This window comes from Monocercomonoides exilis (genome assembly GCF_001643675.1).
Source record: "Monocercomonoides exilis strain PA203 chromosome Unknown scaffold20-1493094, whole genome shotgun sequence".
Taxonomy (NCBI): domain Eukaryota; phylum Preaxostyla; order Oxymonadida; family Polymastigidae; genus Monocercomonoides; species Monocercomonoides exilis.
Window position 1 is genome coordinate 685,805 of NW_027150565.1, and position 19,351 is coordinate 705,155.

The 19,351-nt window shown below is 37.1% G+C and overlaps 4 protein-coding genes across 4 annotated transcripts; 2 read left to right on the forward strand and 2 right to left on the reverse strand.

The window, feature by feature from the left end:
- Positions 1 to 30: 30 nt before the first annotated feature.
- On the forward strand, positions 31 to 985 carry MONOS_193 (splicing factor 3A subunit 2; the record flags this gene model as incomplete). Its single annotated transcript, XM_067871813.1, has 5 exons — positions 31 to 46; positions 114 to 223; positions 295 to 665; positions 743 to 863; positions 938 to 985. 5 exons carry the CDS (start codon positions 31 to 33, stop codon positions 983 to 985), a joined length of 666 nt encoding a protein of 221 aa, XP_067728128.1.
- A 976-nt stretch (positions 986 to 1,961) lies between these two features.
- MONOS_194 (putative protein phosphatase-5) lies at positions 1,962 to 6,191 on the forward strand (the record flags this gene model as incomplete). Its single annotated transcript, XM_067871824.1, has 5 exons — positions 1,962 to 2,080; positions 2,192 to 2,965; positions 3,171 to 3,322; positions 3,487 to 5,896; positions 5,983 to 6,191. The coding sequence occupies 4 exons, from the start codon at positions 1,962 to 1,964 to the stop codon at positions 5,838 to 5,840; spliced, it is 3,399 nt and encodes a 1,132-aa protein (XP_067728129.1). The 3' UTR covers positions 5,841 to 5,896; positions 5,983 to 6,191.
- On the reverse strand, positions 6,061 to 8,370 carry MONOS_195 (uncharacterized protein; the record flags this gene model as incomplete). Its single annotated transcript, XM_067871835.1, has 3 exons — positions 6,061 to 7,790; positions 7,867 to 8,273; positions 8,331 to 8,370. 3 exons carry the CDS (start codon positions 8,368 to 8,370, stop codon positions 6,669 to 6,671), a joined length of 1,569 nt encoding a protein of 522 aa, XP_067728130.1. The 3' UTR covers positions 6,061 to 6,668.
- Positions 8,371 to 10,776: 2,406 nt separating this feature from the next.
- On the reverse strand, positions 10,777 to 18,445 carry MONOS_196 (uncharacterized protein; the record flags this gene model as incomplete). Its single annotated transcript, XM_067871846.1, has 1 exon — positions 10,777 to 18,445. The coding sequence occupies one exon, from the start codon at positions 18,443 to 18,445 to the stop codon at positions 11,312 to 11,314; it is 7,134 nt and encodes a 2,377-aa protein (XP_067728131.1). The 3' UTR covers positions 10,777 to 11,311.
- Positions 18,446 to 19,351: the final 906 nt, after the last annotated feature.

Genomic DNA, 19,351 nt, shown 5'->3' on the forward strand with positions numbered 1-19,351 from the left:
ACAAATATTAATATAACCATAATAAAACAAATGTTAGACAGAGAGAGTGTGTTTTTGTGGATATTTGAAGTAAATTATAATAAATACTGTTGGCCTTTGATGTTTAATTTTAGACTGGGGAGCTAAAACCGGATCTGGAGGACCAGCAAGCAAGGAATGGCAGAATGTTGACCGAAGAGAAAGATTGCGTAAACTTGCCCTGGAAACTGTCGATTTGTCAAAGGTTTTATATAATAAATGTTGCATTTTCTTTATAATATTTGTGTATTGTTTTATTGAAAAATATGTTCGTAGGATCCGTATTTTATGCAAAATTATCTTGGGCAATTTGAATGTAAGCTTTGCTTTACAGTGCATTTATCTGAAGCTAATTATCTTGCTCACACTCAAGGAAAACGCCATCAACAAAATCTGAAAAAAAGATCATTTCAACAAGCAAAGGATCAAGCTGCAACACTTGCCCCAGCAAAGCGAACGCAAATCAAGAAAACCTTCAAAATTGGGAGGCCTGGTTATCGATTAACGAAACAACGCGATCCAGCAACAAAACAATATAGTTTATTGATAGAAATCCAATATCCAGAGATAAAGGAGGGTATTCAACCAAGATATCGAGTTATGAGTGCTTATGAACATCCAAGTGATGATGTTAAAAAAGATTATCAGTTTGCTCAATAACAAACGCAAAGATTGATTATTTAAAATGTTAATATCTTTTTTTATGTATTATTCCGTAAATTAGGTATCTTCTGTTTGCAGCGGAGCCGTATGAAACAATTGCATTCAAAGTACCAAAATTAGAAATTGAAAGAAGCGAGGGACAGCCATATTCTCATATGAATGATGAAACAAAAACTTTTACGGTTTGCTTATTTATATGAGTATTTCTTTTGAAAAAAAGGATTTGAAATTTCTTTTTTGAATCATTCTTTTTTAGTTCTTTATCACATTTAAAAATCCAGCACCTGCAGAAGCTAAAACTTGAGTCAAATTGTTTTCAAGAAATTTCCGAAATTCATTTCTTTTTAAGTGTTTTAAAACAATAATATTGACAACTATAATCATTTCACATTTCTATTATTGATTTTTATTATTATTAATTGCAACGTGATGTGTAATTTTTATGTGAATGTTTTATTATGCTTTCTTTAAAAAGCTAACCTTTATTAATATTATGTTGATTTGGTAAAGAAATTGTCTGATTTCTTAGCCAATATTAATGATAAAATCAAATGTTTGTTATTCACTTTTAAGTTTTGTTTTATATTTTTTCTCAACTTTTTTTTTCATAGGATTCACTGAATCTGGATTTATCTGATTGCAATGAGGATAAATCTTCTGCTTATCATTGGCGAAGAATGGCCAGAATATGTTTCGATCATAAACAATTTAAGAATGCTTGTACGTATTATACGAAGTCTATCAAACTCCTTCCATGTGCTTCTGTTTATGCAAATCGTTCAATGTGTTATTTTCAATTGTGCCAATTCAAAAAGGCACTTAAAGATGCTAAAAAAGCGACAAAAATAAATAAACAATATACTAGAGGATGGTTTTTACGGGGTTGCGCAAATTTTGAACTTGGTCAATATGTTGATGCTAAAAAATGCTTTAAAAGATGTAATTTGCTGGCAAGCAATTGCTATCCTTCAAAAATAAGATATGAAGAAACCACGAGATATGAAATATCACAACACCTTCTGTCTCCACATTCAAATTACGCTGGCCCCAGATTTTTGTTTCCTATTACAAAAGATAATTGTCCAAAAGAATTAATCACACAAGATCTTGTTGAATATTTTAAGCAGTCAAAGGTCATTCCAATTCAATATGTAGTAGCCATAATCAATCAGCTCATTCCTATTGTAAGACGAGAACGTAACATCGTCTATGTTCCTCTCAAAAAAAATGGAGTGACAATTGTAGGAGATTTGCATGGGCAATTTTTTGACACCATAACGATGTTTGAATCCGTTGGATATCCATCTGAAGATAGAATATTTGTTTTTAACGGAGATTATGTTGATCGAGGATCGCTCTCAATGGAAGTTATTGTTCTTTTGTTTTTACTGAAAATAAGGTGTGTAGTTGTACTTCTGAAAAATTTTTCGATTCGTTTTTGCGTATTTTCCTTTTTGTTTTTATTTTAATTTATTTCATTTCATTTTGCGAAACGTTCACCATTTCAAAGATTTCCGTCATCAGTGACTCTTCTGAGGGGAAACCACGAGTCAGATGTGATGAACAGTGTCTGTGGCTTCAGAACAGAATGCAGCACAAAATACAGCCGTTTTGTTTATTTTCTGTTTCGCGATGCGTTCAACCAGTTGCCTGTTGGTGCGCTTATCAGCGATGACCCGCAGGACGAGGCTATTTTTGGGGGAGAGGACGAAATTGAAGTGATGAAGATGCAAAAAGATGACACACCCATTCAACGCCCTGTGGATTTTGTGAATGTTGTTCAGGAAAAGAAGAAAGAGAGAAAATCAAAGCAAAGTTCAAAAGAAAAAGAGAAGGAGAAGAAAGAGAAGGAGAAGGAGAAAGAAGAGAACAAAAATGAGGAAGAAAATGTGGCAGCCCAATATGAGTATGGATTTGGCAGCAGGGCAGGGACATTTTTTGAAGGATGCGGAGTTTGTGGCAATTCATTTGGTGTTTTGTCAGATGATGCGCAATCTTTATCATCAATATCTTCTTCAGAAAACGAAGATGATGATGAAAGTGGAAGCGATGAAGAAGAAGCAAAAGAGAAAGAAGCAAAAGAGAAGGAAACTATCAGAAAAGAAGAAGAGGAGGAAAAAGAAGAGAAAGAAGAAGAATATATAGGCGATGAATATGAGATGAAAGCAATAGAATTAGAATATGAGATGAAAAGAAAGAAATGCGAAGAGTTTATTTCGAGGCTGAAACAACCAAAAGATCCAAACTCGACTCGCGTTCTTGTTATTCATGGAGGACTTCCATCGTATGTGTTAAAGAAAACCCAAAAATTCCACTTTTTCTTTACTTTAATTTATTAATTTTCATAATTGTTGTTACTGTATTTGTTGTTATTATTATTATTGTTGTTGTTGTAATTCTTTCTTTTTACATATTCTCACAATTATTCTTTTCATCATTTCATTCAATATGCCACAAACTCTTCTTGTATCTGCTTCTCACATCCTCAGAAATGACAATGTTATTCTGGCCAACATTGAACTGCTCAATCGCCGGCAGCAGCCATCTGACGATGAGGACCTGTTTTCTGATCTTCTTTGGACTGACCCGCATAACGGCAAAGAGAGAGTGAAAAGCATCAGAGGCTTTAGAACAGATTTTGGTGTGATATCAATTCATTCTCAAATTATTATTCAACTCGTAAAAAAAATTGTGTTTTTTATGTTGTAACAACTATGTTTTTAAAAAACTTTATGTTTTTTTAAAAAAAAAAATATCTCCTTTTTTTTTCCTTGAACTGTGATGTCCAATTTACCTTCCCTTCAGGAAGTGACGCCACAGAGCTCTTTGTTCGGCAGAACCAGCTGTCGTATTTCATCCGGTCGCATCAGATGGTGATGGATGGCATTGAGATCACCCACAAACAGAAGTGTGTGACTGTGTTTTCAGCGCCCTGCTATTGCGATGTGAATGCAAACAAAGGAGCTGTGTTGCAGCTTTACCCGTCGAGAGCAATGGCAGATAAAGACGAAGGAGAAAAGAAGAGTGCAGAGGAAGTTAATGAAAATGAGAAAGATGCAAGTGAAAAAGAACTTGTTGAGGAAGAGAAAAATGAAGAGAAGGCCAAAGAAGAAATAAAACTTGATGATAAAAGTGAATGTGAAAATACAAAAGCCGAAGAAGTTCCAACTTTGGAAAGTGAGGTCAATACTCAAAGCAATCATAATGAGATAGAAAATACTGAAATGAATCATAACACATCATTTATAACTGATGAGGAGATTGAGATAATTAGAAAGCAGTCAATGAATTTTTTGTTGGAAGATGAAGAAAACGAAAGATTTGCGAAAGAAGAGGAGCTTATTGATCGCCATTATAAAATCAAAAGGAGATTTGCCAGTTTTAGAAAAAGACGATATTTGGAAATTAACTCTGAAATAAGCAATGAAAAAAGCAATGAAAGCTCGAATGAGGAAAAGAAAGAAGATTACTTCAAACTTGAGAGTGAAAATGATAAAAGAGAAGAGAAAAAAGAAGTTGAGGCTAAAGCGGAAAAAGAAAAAGAAAAAGAAAAGCAAAATGAAAATTCTGATAACGAACATGAGACAGCAGATGGAAGCGATATCTGTTCATCGAATTCAGAAGAAAAAGAAGAATATAAATTTTCCAGAAAAAGTCCAGAATTGAGTAAGTTTGAGCAGTTCAGGGCCATGGAAGACAGGCAAGTGAATGTGGAGGATCTGAGCGGGACAGAAGAAGACGATCCAAACGAGCCAACTGAAGCGGAGCTTCGTCAGCGCCGTTCGGCGGTTGAGAAGCGGAAGAAGGACCTCAGCATCGAGAGGAGGAAAAAGCGCTATATGCAGTTTTCAAAGAGGACGACTTCAAGTGGAACGAAGAATAGATGGAACCCGAACGAAGCGGTAATGCAGATGCATCGTGGGGTGAAGATTGGAACAGCGGGTGCGTCTGGAAAGAAGTATTATGTCAGAGGAGGCGATGGTCATAAGAAGAGATTGTATGTTGTGAAGAAGGATGACGATGAACAGCCTAGTGAAACAAAAGTTACAGAGGATTCAGAAAAAAAGGAAGAGTGCACTGAAACAGAAATGAATGAAAAGACAGAAAGCAAAAAGAATGACGAAAGGGACATATGTAACGAGGTTGTATGCGAAAAAGTGTGTGATGTCAAACATAAAAAAAGTAAATTGAAAAAAGACGATTCGAATGTTCTTGAGCATGCAATTGCATCTGCCACGACAAAAGAATCGGAAATGCCTCTTCTGTTAAAAAGACCATCAACAACACACAACGTCACTCATCACCAAAAGATGGAGCCATCTCCACAAACAGACAAACTTGCTTCAAATGCTTCGGAGACAGCTGGTGTTGAAGAAAGTCAAGATTTATCTTCTCAAAAGGAATCCAAAATGAGGCCAGTGACTGCAACAGTTGCCGTAAAGGATTCTCACGCTGCTCTGTCACGAAGGAGGGTTGTTACTGCGTCGAGAAATCGCATCTCATCTTCTGAGGCAGTTTTGCCTTATGAGTATCACAATGATCACCTGGAAAAGGAAATCGTTTCAAAGAAAGAAAACCAAAAAGAACAAGAGAATAATGGTGAAAAGAAAAAGTCTACATTAAAGTCGTTCATGAACCGTGTAAGTAATTTCTTTTCTTTCTCAAATTCAAAACAACATTCTTCTTCTTCCTCTTCTTCTACACGATTAGAACATTCACCAGATTATCCAGTTGATACAAAGTCTGAAGATCTCACATTAAAACTCCAATCATCCATTCTATCTGACTCTCAAATGCAATCTCACAAAGACGCAAAAGACCCGAAAGCAAAACAGTCTCTTTCGCGGAGTTTATCTGCATCCGGTAAACTTTCTGCTTCGTCTGCTTTGTCTTCATCTTCTGCATCATCTTCAACTTCATCCTCCTCCTCTCCTTCTTCGTCTACTACAACTTCTTCTACACATCCGTTGAACTCTCCTGCACATCCTATCATTTCACGTTTCGAAACAAGCATTCCTTGTCTTTTTGCTGTCACATTCACCTCCACACCACACAAGGGCTTTGAGTCTATGAAGTATGCAAGCCCTGCCCAGCGCCGCGATGTAGAAAGAAAGAGACAGGAAGCTCGTCGGCGTTCTGCAAGAGCTGCGAAAGCCTGACGAGGCATTTATCTCTTTCTTTCTGTTTTTTCTGTTCTTTCTTTCTTGTTGCGTAGGCGTGTCTCAATGTTTATATATATGCATCTTATTTTTAATAAGTCAGTTGATTCTTGTTTAATGATACACTTCTTTTTTTTTTTAGTTGTTTTCATATTAGTGAATAATAATAGTTATTTACTTAAAAAATATTGTGCATCCAATTTATCTAGTGAAATAAAAATTTCTTTACACATGCATTTACATGTTCGGCATTGTCCAACTAAAAACTCTCGTCTGCCATTGCAGAAATCAGCTGAAAACTTAAAAAGAAAACAATTAATTGTAAATGATGAACACACTCAAAACGAAAAATCATGAAAGAAAACACCTATCAACTAACGAAAGACGTCCTAATGATAGAAAAACAGCCTCGATATCCTGAACTCTAACAAAAAGCAACGTGTCTCAATTTACAGAAAATAACAGATAACAGAGCACAAACAAAAAACGATAAATTATCTATTCAAGCAACAATAATAAAAAAATTAGAAGATTGCATGAAAAGAATCTCAGAAATTGAAGATAGGAAATGAGGCAAAAATGTGAATTGAAGATGAGAACGGACAATAACAACGCAATGAAGAGAAAATCACAAAAATTCTAGTAATCTATCGGAGAAAAAAGGTGAAATGTTTTGATATGATACATTGCGTCCCAAACTATGGAAAGCATCGTTTGTTTCAGAAGCCACATTCATGCACCATATTTGGAGCTTTCATAAATCTAAAGCGCATCAGACTGGCTCAAAAATCCTATTTAAAAAAAGAACAAAGGAAGTGAAATGGTGTTTTATTCTCCATTTATACTTTGTTGAGGTGCAAGAAGATCAGCTGTTTGCTCAGTCCTTAAAATCCCGTACTCTGCTGTTGTGGACATGATTGGCGAACCGTATTGTGCTGGCTCCTGGTATTCATCTATGTCTGTGCCATAACTCGTCTGAGTGTATCCGTTATACCCATTGTATCCATTGTATCCGTTTGCTGTTGTGTCGTACTGTGTCTCAGTTCCTGTGAATTGGCGATATGGTTGCTGAGTTGTTAGATACTGAGTTCCATACACTTGAGTGGTTAAGGCATCTTGAGTCTCTGTCGCATATCCCAGCTGCATGGCGCCCAATGAAGACTTCCCAATCCTCGCCCCGCTGCCCATTGTTGTATAAACCTTCTCATCCTTCGAGCCAATGGTGCCATAACTGCCACCGTATCCTCCACCGTACCCTTCGCCATAACCTCCGCCCCACCCTTCGCTGTAGAATCTCTCGTGCTCGTTGTTTCTTGCCAAAAGAGGAGCACTGCCTCTTTCTTGTTGCTTGTTCCACTCTATTTCTGTGTCCATGCTGTCCTTGTCTGACGCACCGTTCAAGCGAAGTGATCTTCGCTCTTCATTCTTCTTCTTCTTCTTTCCCTTTTTTTCTCTTCCTGCTCTCTCAGCTCTACCAGCTCGAGTAACTTTCTTCTTTATTGGACGAGGATTATGCAACTCGAATTCCTTCTCTTTTTCCTGGTTTATTGAATGAACAAATAGCAGCTGATATGTTAACAGCAAAGAAACAGATGGGGTTATTTCAAAAAGCAGAAAAAAGGCAAAGTACGTCCAGTAAAACACTGACCATTCCTCTTCTCCTTCAATAACTTGTTCGGATAGCTTTTTCAATGCATTTTGAATGTGATTTACTTTTAGCACGTACAGCAGAACAAATATAAATCTTCCCAGGAAAACAAAAAACATGATTGCTATTAAAATAATGAGTATTCTAATTCTTGATTGAAGAGCGCGCTTTCCATTCAAATGAAGACGCATCTGTAAGAGCTTTGTTCCATAAATTGCGATAGAAACAAGAATACAAAAATAATTCACGGAATCGACAATTCCCAAAAAATGATCGGAATCGTAGCCTGGTTTATGTTTATCCTTCAAAAAAGGTAATAAACAATTATTTGTGAAAAGATGAAACAATAAAAAAAGAAAGTAAGAAAGAAAATCAAACAGTCGATGTTGAGACAATAACAATTGATCCAATTAATAGTGCAAGATAAAGTACAATAAATATTACAGCGAGCCATATTCTGGAATGACGATTTCTTGCAAATATAGAAATTACTGCGCTTTCAAGCCATAATGCAAGGACTTGCCATCCTCCAAATATAAAGTATCGCGGAATTTGATCGCATACAAGATAATAAGCAACAACTTTGAAGGGAAATGGAACAATCATGCATATACATCTCATCAGCAGAAAGAAAGATATCAAAAATAAGAAGCTGTGCCGTAGGATGTTTTTTTTTAAAGAACATTTTTTAAGCAAAGTTATTTCTTCGCGAAGTGTGAATGCCAAGCACAAAGCGTAGCAGAGGAAAAGAAATATTAGAGGAAAAGAACCACGCCCAAAGATAACTGAGTGAAATTTTAGCAAAAGTAATTTTTTATTAAAAAAAATAAGGATTAGCAAACCAGGGCATGACAAAGACAGTTCTTCTTGTAAACTTGACATTTATAGCGAGGGAAAAAAAAATAAAATGAATAAAATGGAACCATAATTGATAAATTTTCATCGAATTTTCTGCTTCACGTTTACCAAATTGATTAGCATTAAGATGATTCTTTGAGAAGAAGTTTTCTTTCTCCAATTTTTCGTATTCTGCATTCGACTGAAATACTGAAAGTTTTTCTAAAATCAGAGAAAGCCAATATATATTGTTTGTCACAGATATTGGATAAAATGATTTGTTTAATTAATGATAATTTTGCATTGAGCTTTTTGTTTTTCTTCACGTTGAACATAAAATAAAACAATATCGAAAACTCTTTTTCTTTTTTGAAATAGTTAATTTGAATGAATAAATGTCCGGTCAGGCACTACAAATAAAATCATAATAGATAAAAATGATTGTGCAGATTTCAGCAATCTGGATGCGATTGAAGAATTGCAGTCTTTTATAAATGGTTTTGATAATTAAAAGCACTTTCAAAAATTAAAATTGTTTAATTACGATATTTCTCAATGCACCAGAATTTTTGTTAAAAGATTGGGAAATGCTGGAGAATCCTCTTTGAAAGCTTTATCATCTTCGAAAAGTTGTTGGTGCGAAAGACGAGGATATACAACGCTTTTGCAATGGTACAAACTTTATGAAAAGAATTGAGATAATTTGTGGTAAATTCCTAAAGCCCGTTGAGCTCTGAGCTGCTCGTGCACTTGGACACTTGAGCCGAACTGTATGTTTTGATACTTGTTCCTCGTTGTAAGAATTGTCTGTGGGTGCTGAAAATCTAACAGGAGCAATCACGCGTCTTGTTATATCTACTCCGCGTTTTTTCATGGACAACAGGGAGTGCATTATCGAAGTTGAATTGGCCTATTCGAATGAATGGGATATGTGGACACATGCAAATGCACAACAGCAAATTTTCGAATCTTCATAATGAATTGCTGTATCTTTATTCTTTTTTGAATAATTTCTAAGTGGATGTTAAAACTTTCTTTGGAACGACACTTTTTTTTTCAGACAGTTCTAGGTGTGTTTGAAAAAGGCTTCTTGACTCGCTATTAGACAGCATCCATTCAACTGTTTTGTGTGCTTGGAGGACGTTTGGTGAGCGTTATATCTTCCTTTGTTATTCGAGACCATGGAGATAATGAGAATGCAAATGGTCTTCTTGCGGTTGATTCGTTTGTTCCTGCACCAAATCTGCCTGAAGTTCTGCTGCAATCTCGGATGCCTCATAACAGCCATTCTTCTTACTGGGCGCAGCTTGTTTGTGCGAAGGGGCCAATCTGCTCTCTTGCCCTCAGGCAATATGATTTTTGCGTTTCATTACAAGCTAAGAACATAGCCACTTTGTGCAACTTTTGACAAGCCAAAAAAGGATGAAAGAAAAAAGTGAAGTATTTATTGTTTGGAAGTTTGCGCGAAGAAAGCTGGAAGGAAATATTATAATTGGAAGCATATTTAATGATGATCATAAGTCGAATTAATACTCCTCTGGCGATTCTAATTTGCAGCAGATAGCTGATCGATTGCTTTGGGAAGAAGAAAGCATGCAAGAAAGATATTTTGCTTTCGTGAGACGGCTGTGAAGTGTTTCGAAATATGGATTTTTATTCCTATTTTGCAGGGGATCAGAATATTCATCAGGAGAAGTTTGATGATTGTGCTGCCGTTCGATGCAGCAAGCGATGCACTGAGAGACGAGGTATCAAAGGCACTTTTAAATGCATGTACAACATTGTCTTCGAATGCCCATATTGTTTCACATCTCAAAAGGATTTTCAAATACGACCTCAAGAGATATGAATACCTCTGCAACCACTGTGCGGAAGTTTAACGAAGTTGTTATCAGAAGTCTTCGAGGAAGAAAGCGTCATTAATGTTTTGTGGGAGCACATAGCTCGAATAAACACAAAGATATCGCAGAACTTGAAAAGAAAGAACTTATGAAAGAAAGAATGAAGGCAAAGTGTGATTTAAAGATATGCCCTGCTTGAACAATGAATGGGAATGTGGATGTGAATCAAGAAGAAGAGAAACATCATAAATTATTTAATATTTTGCATCCATCATTCCAACTTTCCGCTGCCTCCTCTTCTTCCACTACTGCTGCTTTGTTATCTCCTTCGTGTTTTCCTCCTATTTCTTCATACCTACAATCAAATTATTCAAATTCTTCTTCTCGTTCTTCTTCTCAAAATCTGAGAGAAAAGTCTTTAAGCATTGCAAGTGAACCATTGATTCGAAGAAGAAGTGAAATTTGAAGGAAATATGAAAGGAGGAGTTCAAGGAGTTATTTCAATTTTTATTCAGCAAGCGCAACATGAACGCAATGGCTCTGCTTACACAAGTGTGTTCGAAGCGTAGACAACAATAAAAGTGTTTTCCGCCTCAAAGAAAAGAGTATCTCTTGCTTGTGAGAATGTTGTTGTAATGACCAAAAGTGAAAAAAAAAGGGCTGAATCCTTTTGAAATGAACAAAAAAACGAAGAAGAAGAATTTAAACAAATGGAATTGATAACCAAAACTGGAGTTACACAAAATGAGTAATGCAATTATTACTGCTAATATACATATCAAAAAAAAGGAAGGAGGATGGAAAAAAGCAACTAGAAAGCAGAATTTGAAATTGAAGAACAAATAGACATACAAAATACACACAAAATCGTTGAGAGGCGAGGATAAGTGAGAATTAAACATGAACATGCAAATGCAGGCAACGCTGCTCAACGAAATTCTGAATTCTGAACAGACAGAAAAAGGAAACGAACAAAACGCAAATAGTGGAAACGAAAACGGCAGACTTGGAAAAATTAGAAGAAATGTGATGTACAAAAAACTAACAGAGAAAGGAGCAACATTGGTAATAAAAAGAAAAAAATATTGAAATTGCTCTTGAAAGAAAAAAGGGGGTTTTGCAAAATATGATTGACAATAGCTTTTTTATTCATTTTTTCCGGCCATTAAACTTGCTGCGATATCTAAAGAATTCACAGCTGTGCTTAGCTCGAAGTGTTCTGTTGCTTCCTCCTGGTCAATTGCGTCGGACATTGTCAGAATTGCAGCTCCTGGGGGAAAGCGCTGGATAAACTCTCGCTTCATGTCATTGAGCGATGGTCGATCGATTGAAGCTTCAGAGAAACAACTCTTCAATATTCTTCTCAAAGAGCAGTTTTGAAGAGCATCCGTGCTTGGCCTCTCCCCATTCACGATCTTCTGCCCAGCTGCCTCTGCCTCATACTCCCCAAACGGGATCTGGAGTGTCAGGCACTCCCACAGCATCATCCCGACCGAGAATGCCACCGACTTCTCTGTTGCCCCCATCTTCTTGTTCATCTGCAGCTCTGGCGCCTTCCACCTCAGACACTCCTTCTTGAAATTGTCATCCTCATCCTCAAACGCAGACGAGGGCAGAGAGTCATCCTCCTCCTCATCATCATCGCTGGCAGATGTCGCAACAGTTGATGAGGAGATGGATGAGGAATCGGAATCATCGTCAGATGAGAAGTCGGAGTGCATCGCAACGCAGATGACCATGTGTTCGGAGAACAGTACAATGTGCGGACTCAGATTTGTCAGTGACTGAAGTGAATTGTTCATTTCATCAAACGAGTGGAGTGCAAGATTGGCTACCCAGAACAGGATCTGTGCAGCTGTTTGCTCCCTCTCCTGCAGAGTGCCTATCGCCATCTCTTTTGTCTTGTTCCTTCCATGCAGCAGCATGAACAGCGAATCTCTCAGATCCACAATCAGCTTCTCATGAGGTGATGAGCATGCCATAGCATCCACCAGATTCGACATGGATGAAGTGGTTGGACAAAGATCCTCCCCGCGAACAAATGTTGTTTCTGTGTCTGAAGTGTCTGTGGCAGAAGTGGATGAAATTGATGGTGAAGGAGTTCTTTTCCTCGTCTCTTCCTCTTCTTCAACCTTCTCAAATGCCCATTCAGGAATCTTGTCTGAATCTTTCCCCAGAATATATTCAGTAGATCCACTCTCACTCAACAAATGTTCTGATGATTCTGAATGCTCCATATTCGTCTCATACACTCTCTTCTTTATTCTCTCTTCATTCTTCTTCTCTTCCTCCCTTTCAGCTCTTCTCCATTGCTCCTCAGGTGACATATCCATCGTCACCATTTCAATTAACTTCGGATCCTTTTTCACTGTATCATTCACAATCTCTTCCAGTTCTTCTGTTCGTCTCTTGGATTTCCTCCATCGAACTGTAATAATTATTGATACAATCAGCACAATTAAAAGAACAATAGCCATAATAATTACAATTAGCAACCAATAGGATTTTTCTTCTTTTCCTCCTTCAACCACTTTATCATTTCCAGTCTTTGATTCTGTTTTGTTCTTCAGAATCTGCGGAGAAGTTGAGGCCAAATGCTTTCCAAACATAATCATCACTGACACCTCCGTCTCATCCTCAACCGTTGTTATCTTGTCTGAAGGAATCGTGCCTATCACTTCTGTTTCTGACACAAAACTGCTTTCCTCAAATTGATATGTCTCAACCAACTCCACATCTCCTGTTTTATACACAAGTCTGAATGACAAGTCACACGGCAAAAAGAGCTCTCCCTTGAATTTCACAACAATGTTACTTCCTTTTTCATTCACAAAAGCCTCTTCCAATTTTGGAATGAAAAATGGAGATGGTCTTTCTCCAATAATCCCTTCGAGGGTGCATCCATCATTCAAAATCCAAAGAGATGAGTTATCTTTCACCCCATCCCCACCTTTCAAACTGGAAATGTTTAATGAAGCAGTATCTGAACAAATGATGTTTCGACGAAGAGAAGGATATTTTTCAATGAATGGATTGTTATTTGCGAGCATTCCCATCTCAATAATAGCCTTTCCTCCTTTTATCGAAATACCTCCTTTCGATGAATTCTCGATTTTAATATCATTCACCTGCAAATCGGAGCTTTCAGAATGCACGAGAGATCCATTCCATTTACATATTTCTTCAAAAGCATTCGCAATCTCAATTTCACTTTCTTTTGCAAGCGCTCCTGTAAATCGACTCAAATCCATCGAAAAACTCGATGCATTGTTCACGTTTATCATGCTCCCTTTATCCGATAAGGAAATGCAATTTGAGCAGGAGCAATTTGTGAAAGTAACATATGCAGACGATGAAGACACAGAAAGAACAGAAGCGCCTTCTGAATTCCTTGAACAGTTATTGAACGAGGAGATTCCAATAGAAATTGTTCCTGAAGCAGAATCTTGAATCGCAATGATACAGCCTTCAGATAGATTCATTCCATCAGCCACCACCCAATTAAATGCAACGCTCCCACAATTTCCAATCTCAAAAATATCAGTCTTTGCTTCAATCTGTTCCAGTTTCACATTCGTCAACGAAATCTCATTCCCACAAAACAGAAAAGAAGGCTTCTTGAAGAAAAGCATTGTTATTGTGCAGTTGTCAATGTGCAAAATTCCATTTTCAACGTTCAGCAAAGTCGAGTTAAGAACAACAGGTTGAATGCCTTTTGATTCCAGAGCAGAACAGAAATCAATAAATGAAAGAGAAAGTTGACCATTCACTTCATAAATTATAGAACTGCCTGAATATGAAAATGACTGGCCAAAATTGAATTTCACACTTTCTATCCGAACTTTCTCTGAGATTGTGATCAAATTTTCTTCATCTCCAGAAATTGTTGAGTTCAGATGCACCAGAGCTGCTGATGGAGATTCAAGTGAGCGTACGATGACATCATGCATATCACATTTCTCAACGATGCCTGTTTCCCGTAAGATCAACAGCTGGGAGAATAGTGATGGAATGATGTGCCGCATTCCCTCACTCAACGATTCACAAGGCGCTTCAAACCCTCCACATTGCTTGCTATCTGTGTGATTTTCAGAAACTGAAGACACAAAAATCGTCTCACTCTGATATTTTACAACCCTCAGCAAAAGATCTTCTTCCCCTACAAACGAGTCAGTTGCGCAGCCCCATATCGCTAGCTCCTTCACAAACGGAGCTCTGAAATCCAGCAAGAATTGTTCATCAACAATTTGTGTATCGATTGAGTGACATCTCACATACACGTCTCTTCCTCTAAATGACTTATTGTCCTTGAATGTAATATTAGACAGCTCAAAATTCAGAGGCTGCTCAGCTATCGATGAACATTCCAGAAACAGCCACCCACCTCTTCCTGTGCTCGAGCAGAAACACTCAGAAATCGTGCAAAATGAGCACTCAAAATTTCCTCCTTCATTCAACACATGAAACATCCCTCCTCCCTTTCCACATTTCAACCCTCCACATCTCTTCATCGTTGTGTTTCGAATCACAATTTTCAATGACTCATCATTGTTATTTCGAATGATTGGAATATCATTGGTTGTGTTCTGGGCAACTTCTTCAAATACGCTCCACTCAATAACAACTTCTTGTTCAGCTTCGTTTTTTTCTCTTCTTGAACTCTTTGATATGCTCAATCCGCTTGACCCATCAAGCTCAATATTCTTCATCGTCAAATTTTTGATGCTCAAAATCGTTGTTGGCAACACAGAAATAACATCTTTTGAAAAGCTAAGTGATTGCATTGAAACAATGTCCAATTGGACTGTGCCTCCATCTGCCTTGATCAGCCCGTAATTCATTATTTCATCATCACTTTCTTCATTTTTTGAGAATGAACAGTCTTTCAAAGTCAGCAATCCCTCGCTTGAGCCAACATGCATCAGAACATTAATACAGCTTGTTAAGGATGATGACATCACAAAGATAATTAATTCAAATTTTGTTATTCCAGAAATCTTCATTGCTGCTTCTTCTGCTCCCTCAAGCGATGAGACACATTCCAATGAGCACATGCTGCTCTCATCTGATTTCACAAAAATTCCACTAAGATCAACACTTTTTTGGAGAATTCCTTTTCCAATGATGTTGATATTTCTTTCGCTTCCTTCAAGAAATCGATCCAATGAATAATCAATTGATAGGCATGGATAATCTGAGAATCCACAAGTGCAAACATCTTTCCCATCGCCTCTAATAAATAACTCTGAGCCGAGTTCAATCCAGAAATAAACCAACGGGATTGCATTTGTTGTATCATTTCCATCATAGCCTCTCATTGAATTCAATGAAATATCTGCCAGATGCTCAGATACAAATGGAAGTGAGTCATTTGTGATGCTCTTTGTCAAGTTGAATGACTCAACAAAAAGATCATTTCCATATTTTGCAACATTTGGCTTGTCTTCCTCAAAAATAGGGGATGAAATCACAAATGAAGAATAGTCATCAATCAACTTTAGTGCCACTCCTCCCCCAAAGCCAATTTTCTCTTCTCCAGCTGGTGCTGTGCATCCTGTGAATGTGCACGAAACAATATTTATATGAGTATTCTCTTTCATCTGCACATTGAGAGCCCCTCCTCTGCTTCCATCAGCCTGCACAGAGCATCCATCAAATACACATTCTTCAATATTTATTTCACCATTTGAATCTTCATCATCGCTGTTATCAATGCTCACACAGCCTCCACTTCCATCAGTTCTTTCAATTTCTGTGAAACGGCAGTTTGTCATGTTCAACCATTTGGTGTTCATCAATTCATCCCTTGTGCAACTTCCAGACAAAGAGATCAATGGATTTCCATTCAAATCAATCGATAAAGCAGAGAATTTGTCGATTGTCAAAATTCCTGATTCAACGGACAAGAACAGAAATATCAATTCTGATAGTGAATTTTGAAGGGAAAGTGAACATTGGGACAGCGTAAGTGGTAAAGAAGATGATGAAATAAAAGTAGAATGCGATGAAAGAGAAGATGGAAGAGAGAAGATAAGTTTCGATAATTCTGTTTCGGTATTTATCGTTATCATCGCTAAATTGGATGTTGCACTCGAATCAGAGACTGTCCAGCCACTTTCATCATCATTTCCTCGGATCTCATGCTTCTGCTCATCAAATGTCAATTCATCCCTCATCAAAATTATTCCACTTACAACAACTTTCTTTTCTCCTGTTTGTCTTGTGAGGGAGTGCTTCAAGGTCAAACAAGGGAATTGGACAATTCCACAGTGTGAATGATCATGTGACTCAATGTTGCTCACATATATTTCTTCTGGAGTGGAAAGAAGATAAATGCATAGAGGGATAGCAACACTCGTATTTCCGTTTTCATATCCTCGCACTTTGTCAAACGAATCCAATGAATTTGTCACACACGAGATCTTTTTTGATTTTGCAGTCATTTCCAGATTGGGTGATAAGACGAAGATATCATTTCCCATTTTGGCTGTGTTTGTTCCGAATGAAGAGGAGATCAGGAAATTTGGATTTCCCTTCATCAATCGAAGAAGAATTCCTCCTCCAAGACCATTGGAAGAAGAACAAAAGCAACCATCAAAAGATCCGCCTTTCACTTTCACTTCATTTTCACTTCCTGCGAATAGCATCATCGATCCTCCATTCTCTGAACTTGTGCTTCCACAACCTTCGAATGTACAAGAGTCCAGATCAATGCTTGCCTTGTCGTTGGAAAACGACATCACAGCTGCTCCATTCGTTGTTCTTTCCATCCCATTAAATGTGCACCCTGAAAATGTCAATGATATTTCATTTGTTAAAGAAATCGAAAATAACGAAACAGTGGAGATAGTCTTTGCCCAGTTCACATTTTCCATCTGAAACATCCCACTCTGAACATTTATCAGCTCTGTGGTGAATGCTGTTTCTGAAGATTGTCCATTTCCAGCAGATATGCTCAGCCTGTTTATTTGCATCTCTCCCACTCCACTTATCTCAAACAACCTTGACCCACGGTTATTTGCATATGCCGAATCGTGAATAACAGTAAAGTCTCTGACAGTCAATGTTCCCTCTGATACAGAAAAAAGAGATAAGCCTGATTCTTCAGATTCAATTTGGATCATTGAACTCAAATCGCTTTGGCCATATATAGTGTAAGTATTCACTCCACAGTCCACTTTTTTGGTCTCTGTAATCGTTCCCGCGAGTATCTCAATATCTGTCACAGAATTTGGAATCAGCTGTGAAAGACAATGACTAACAGTGCTGCATGGATGGCTTTCATCCATTCCACATGAAAATGTATCAATGGCATTTGGCTTTGTTTCAGCAGATGAAACATATCTAATTCTTCCAAAATCATTTCGAAGCCATCCGCTTTTGTCAATGATTGGATTGTTATTTGTGACAACTCTGTTTTCTGTTTGTCTGGTTGAAAAGCATGTGGAATCAATGTTATTTTCTGAAGAATTATAAAGATAAATATCATGCCCACAGTTCGCGCATGTGTTATTGTGGAAAAAACAATAGAATAATAAAATTCCATTATTATTTGAATTTATTAAATGTGACATGGCACCTCCTGCACTCGATGAATAACAATCGCAGAATAGACAATTTGATGAAATGACTTGACCATTGCAATACCAATGATTAATCGCGCCTCCAGTGGATGACGTCGGATGACTTGTTTGGCAAGAATCAAAACACGAATTAATAATGCATTCTTTTTGTCTTTGAGATTTTGTTTCACAAATATCGACCGCTCCTCCATCGTTTCCCGAAGAACAGTTTCTAAACGAACAATCGTCAACCATTGGATGAACAAATACTGCTTCAAACTGAACACCTCCACCTCCGCCATTCACATTTATTGAAGCACTTGAGCATTGCACAAATGATGTGTGTTTAACGATGCATTCAGCGATATTCAATGCATATATTCCTCCCCCTTTTGTCGAGGAAGCATTGCATCTCGTGAATGAAGAATTTTCAACTTTCAGAATGGCATTTGAATTGTCATGCACATAAAGAGCACCTCCTTGTGGCGCTGTGCAATCAGTCCATTCGCACAATGAAAATGATTGGCTATCAGTTATATTCATCTGTCCTTTTTTCTCAAGAGCATTCATTTCTCTTTTTCCAAAGTTTATTGATGTGTTTCTGCAGACAAATTCTTCTGAAGAAAATGATCCACTTGAGATCCCTCCTTCAAACACATTCACACACGAAAAAATGAGGCAGTTCTCCATTGAACTCAAGCAGCATGAATGCTCCATATAAAAATCAATGTTCTTGAAAGGTTTCACAGAAATGTTCCTGAAGGCGCAGTTATTAATCTGTTCAATTTTGCTCTTTCCAGACAACAGGAAATTGAATGTAGAGGAAATATCCAGATCTGTAATGATCGAATTTTTCAAAATGGCAAAATTTAAATCATCAGATGAAAATATGAGACTGGATGGGTTAAGACTCTTTTGGGGGATAAAAGTCATGTTTGTGAGGCAGATTGACCCACTTTGTAAAAGAAACGGAGATTCCGATTTTTGGTAAGAAATGCAGGAATCAATCATTATAGTTGATTTGTATGTTATAAGCATCAAAGGAGAAGACAAATATTCAATCGCCATATTTTTCAGTCCAACTGTAGAATTGTGGAATCCCAAAAATGTGTTTTTCACTGTAGAAATACTTGAATGCAATCTTTTCACTCCTAACAATGTATTCTGCTCGAATAAATAATTGTGATCGTCCTTTGATTGAAATTGCGCATCATTGGAATAACCTAAACCCAAATAAAGAGAATTAATTAAACAATATTATTTCGAAATAATACCTTTGTTTTTCAATGCGGCAGCTCCAGAGACATCTTGTGATTCAAATGCCTTCCAAAAAATCAAACATGCAAAAAGGAACAAAAGCATTCTCATGTGGAATGAAAAACAATTTTGATTTGAAATTTTTTTATTTTTTTCCGGATGATCAAATTGAAATAAATAATGGTTTTTTTCACAATTGAAAATTGAAAAAATCTTTCTTTCAGCAAATCGTTTTGTGGGCTTTTGAAATGCATCTGGAGCGCATCCAAAATTATGCTATTTCTTCGATTGCTTCCAGGCATGAATCTGTTGTTGCCGATGCGGATGAAATATTTGTACACAAAAAATATAAGTTAATAAAATAAT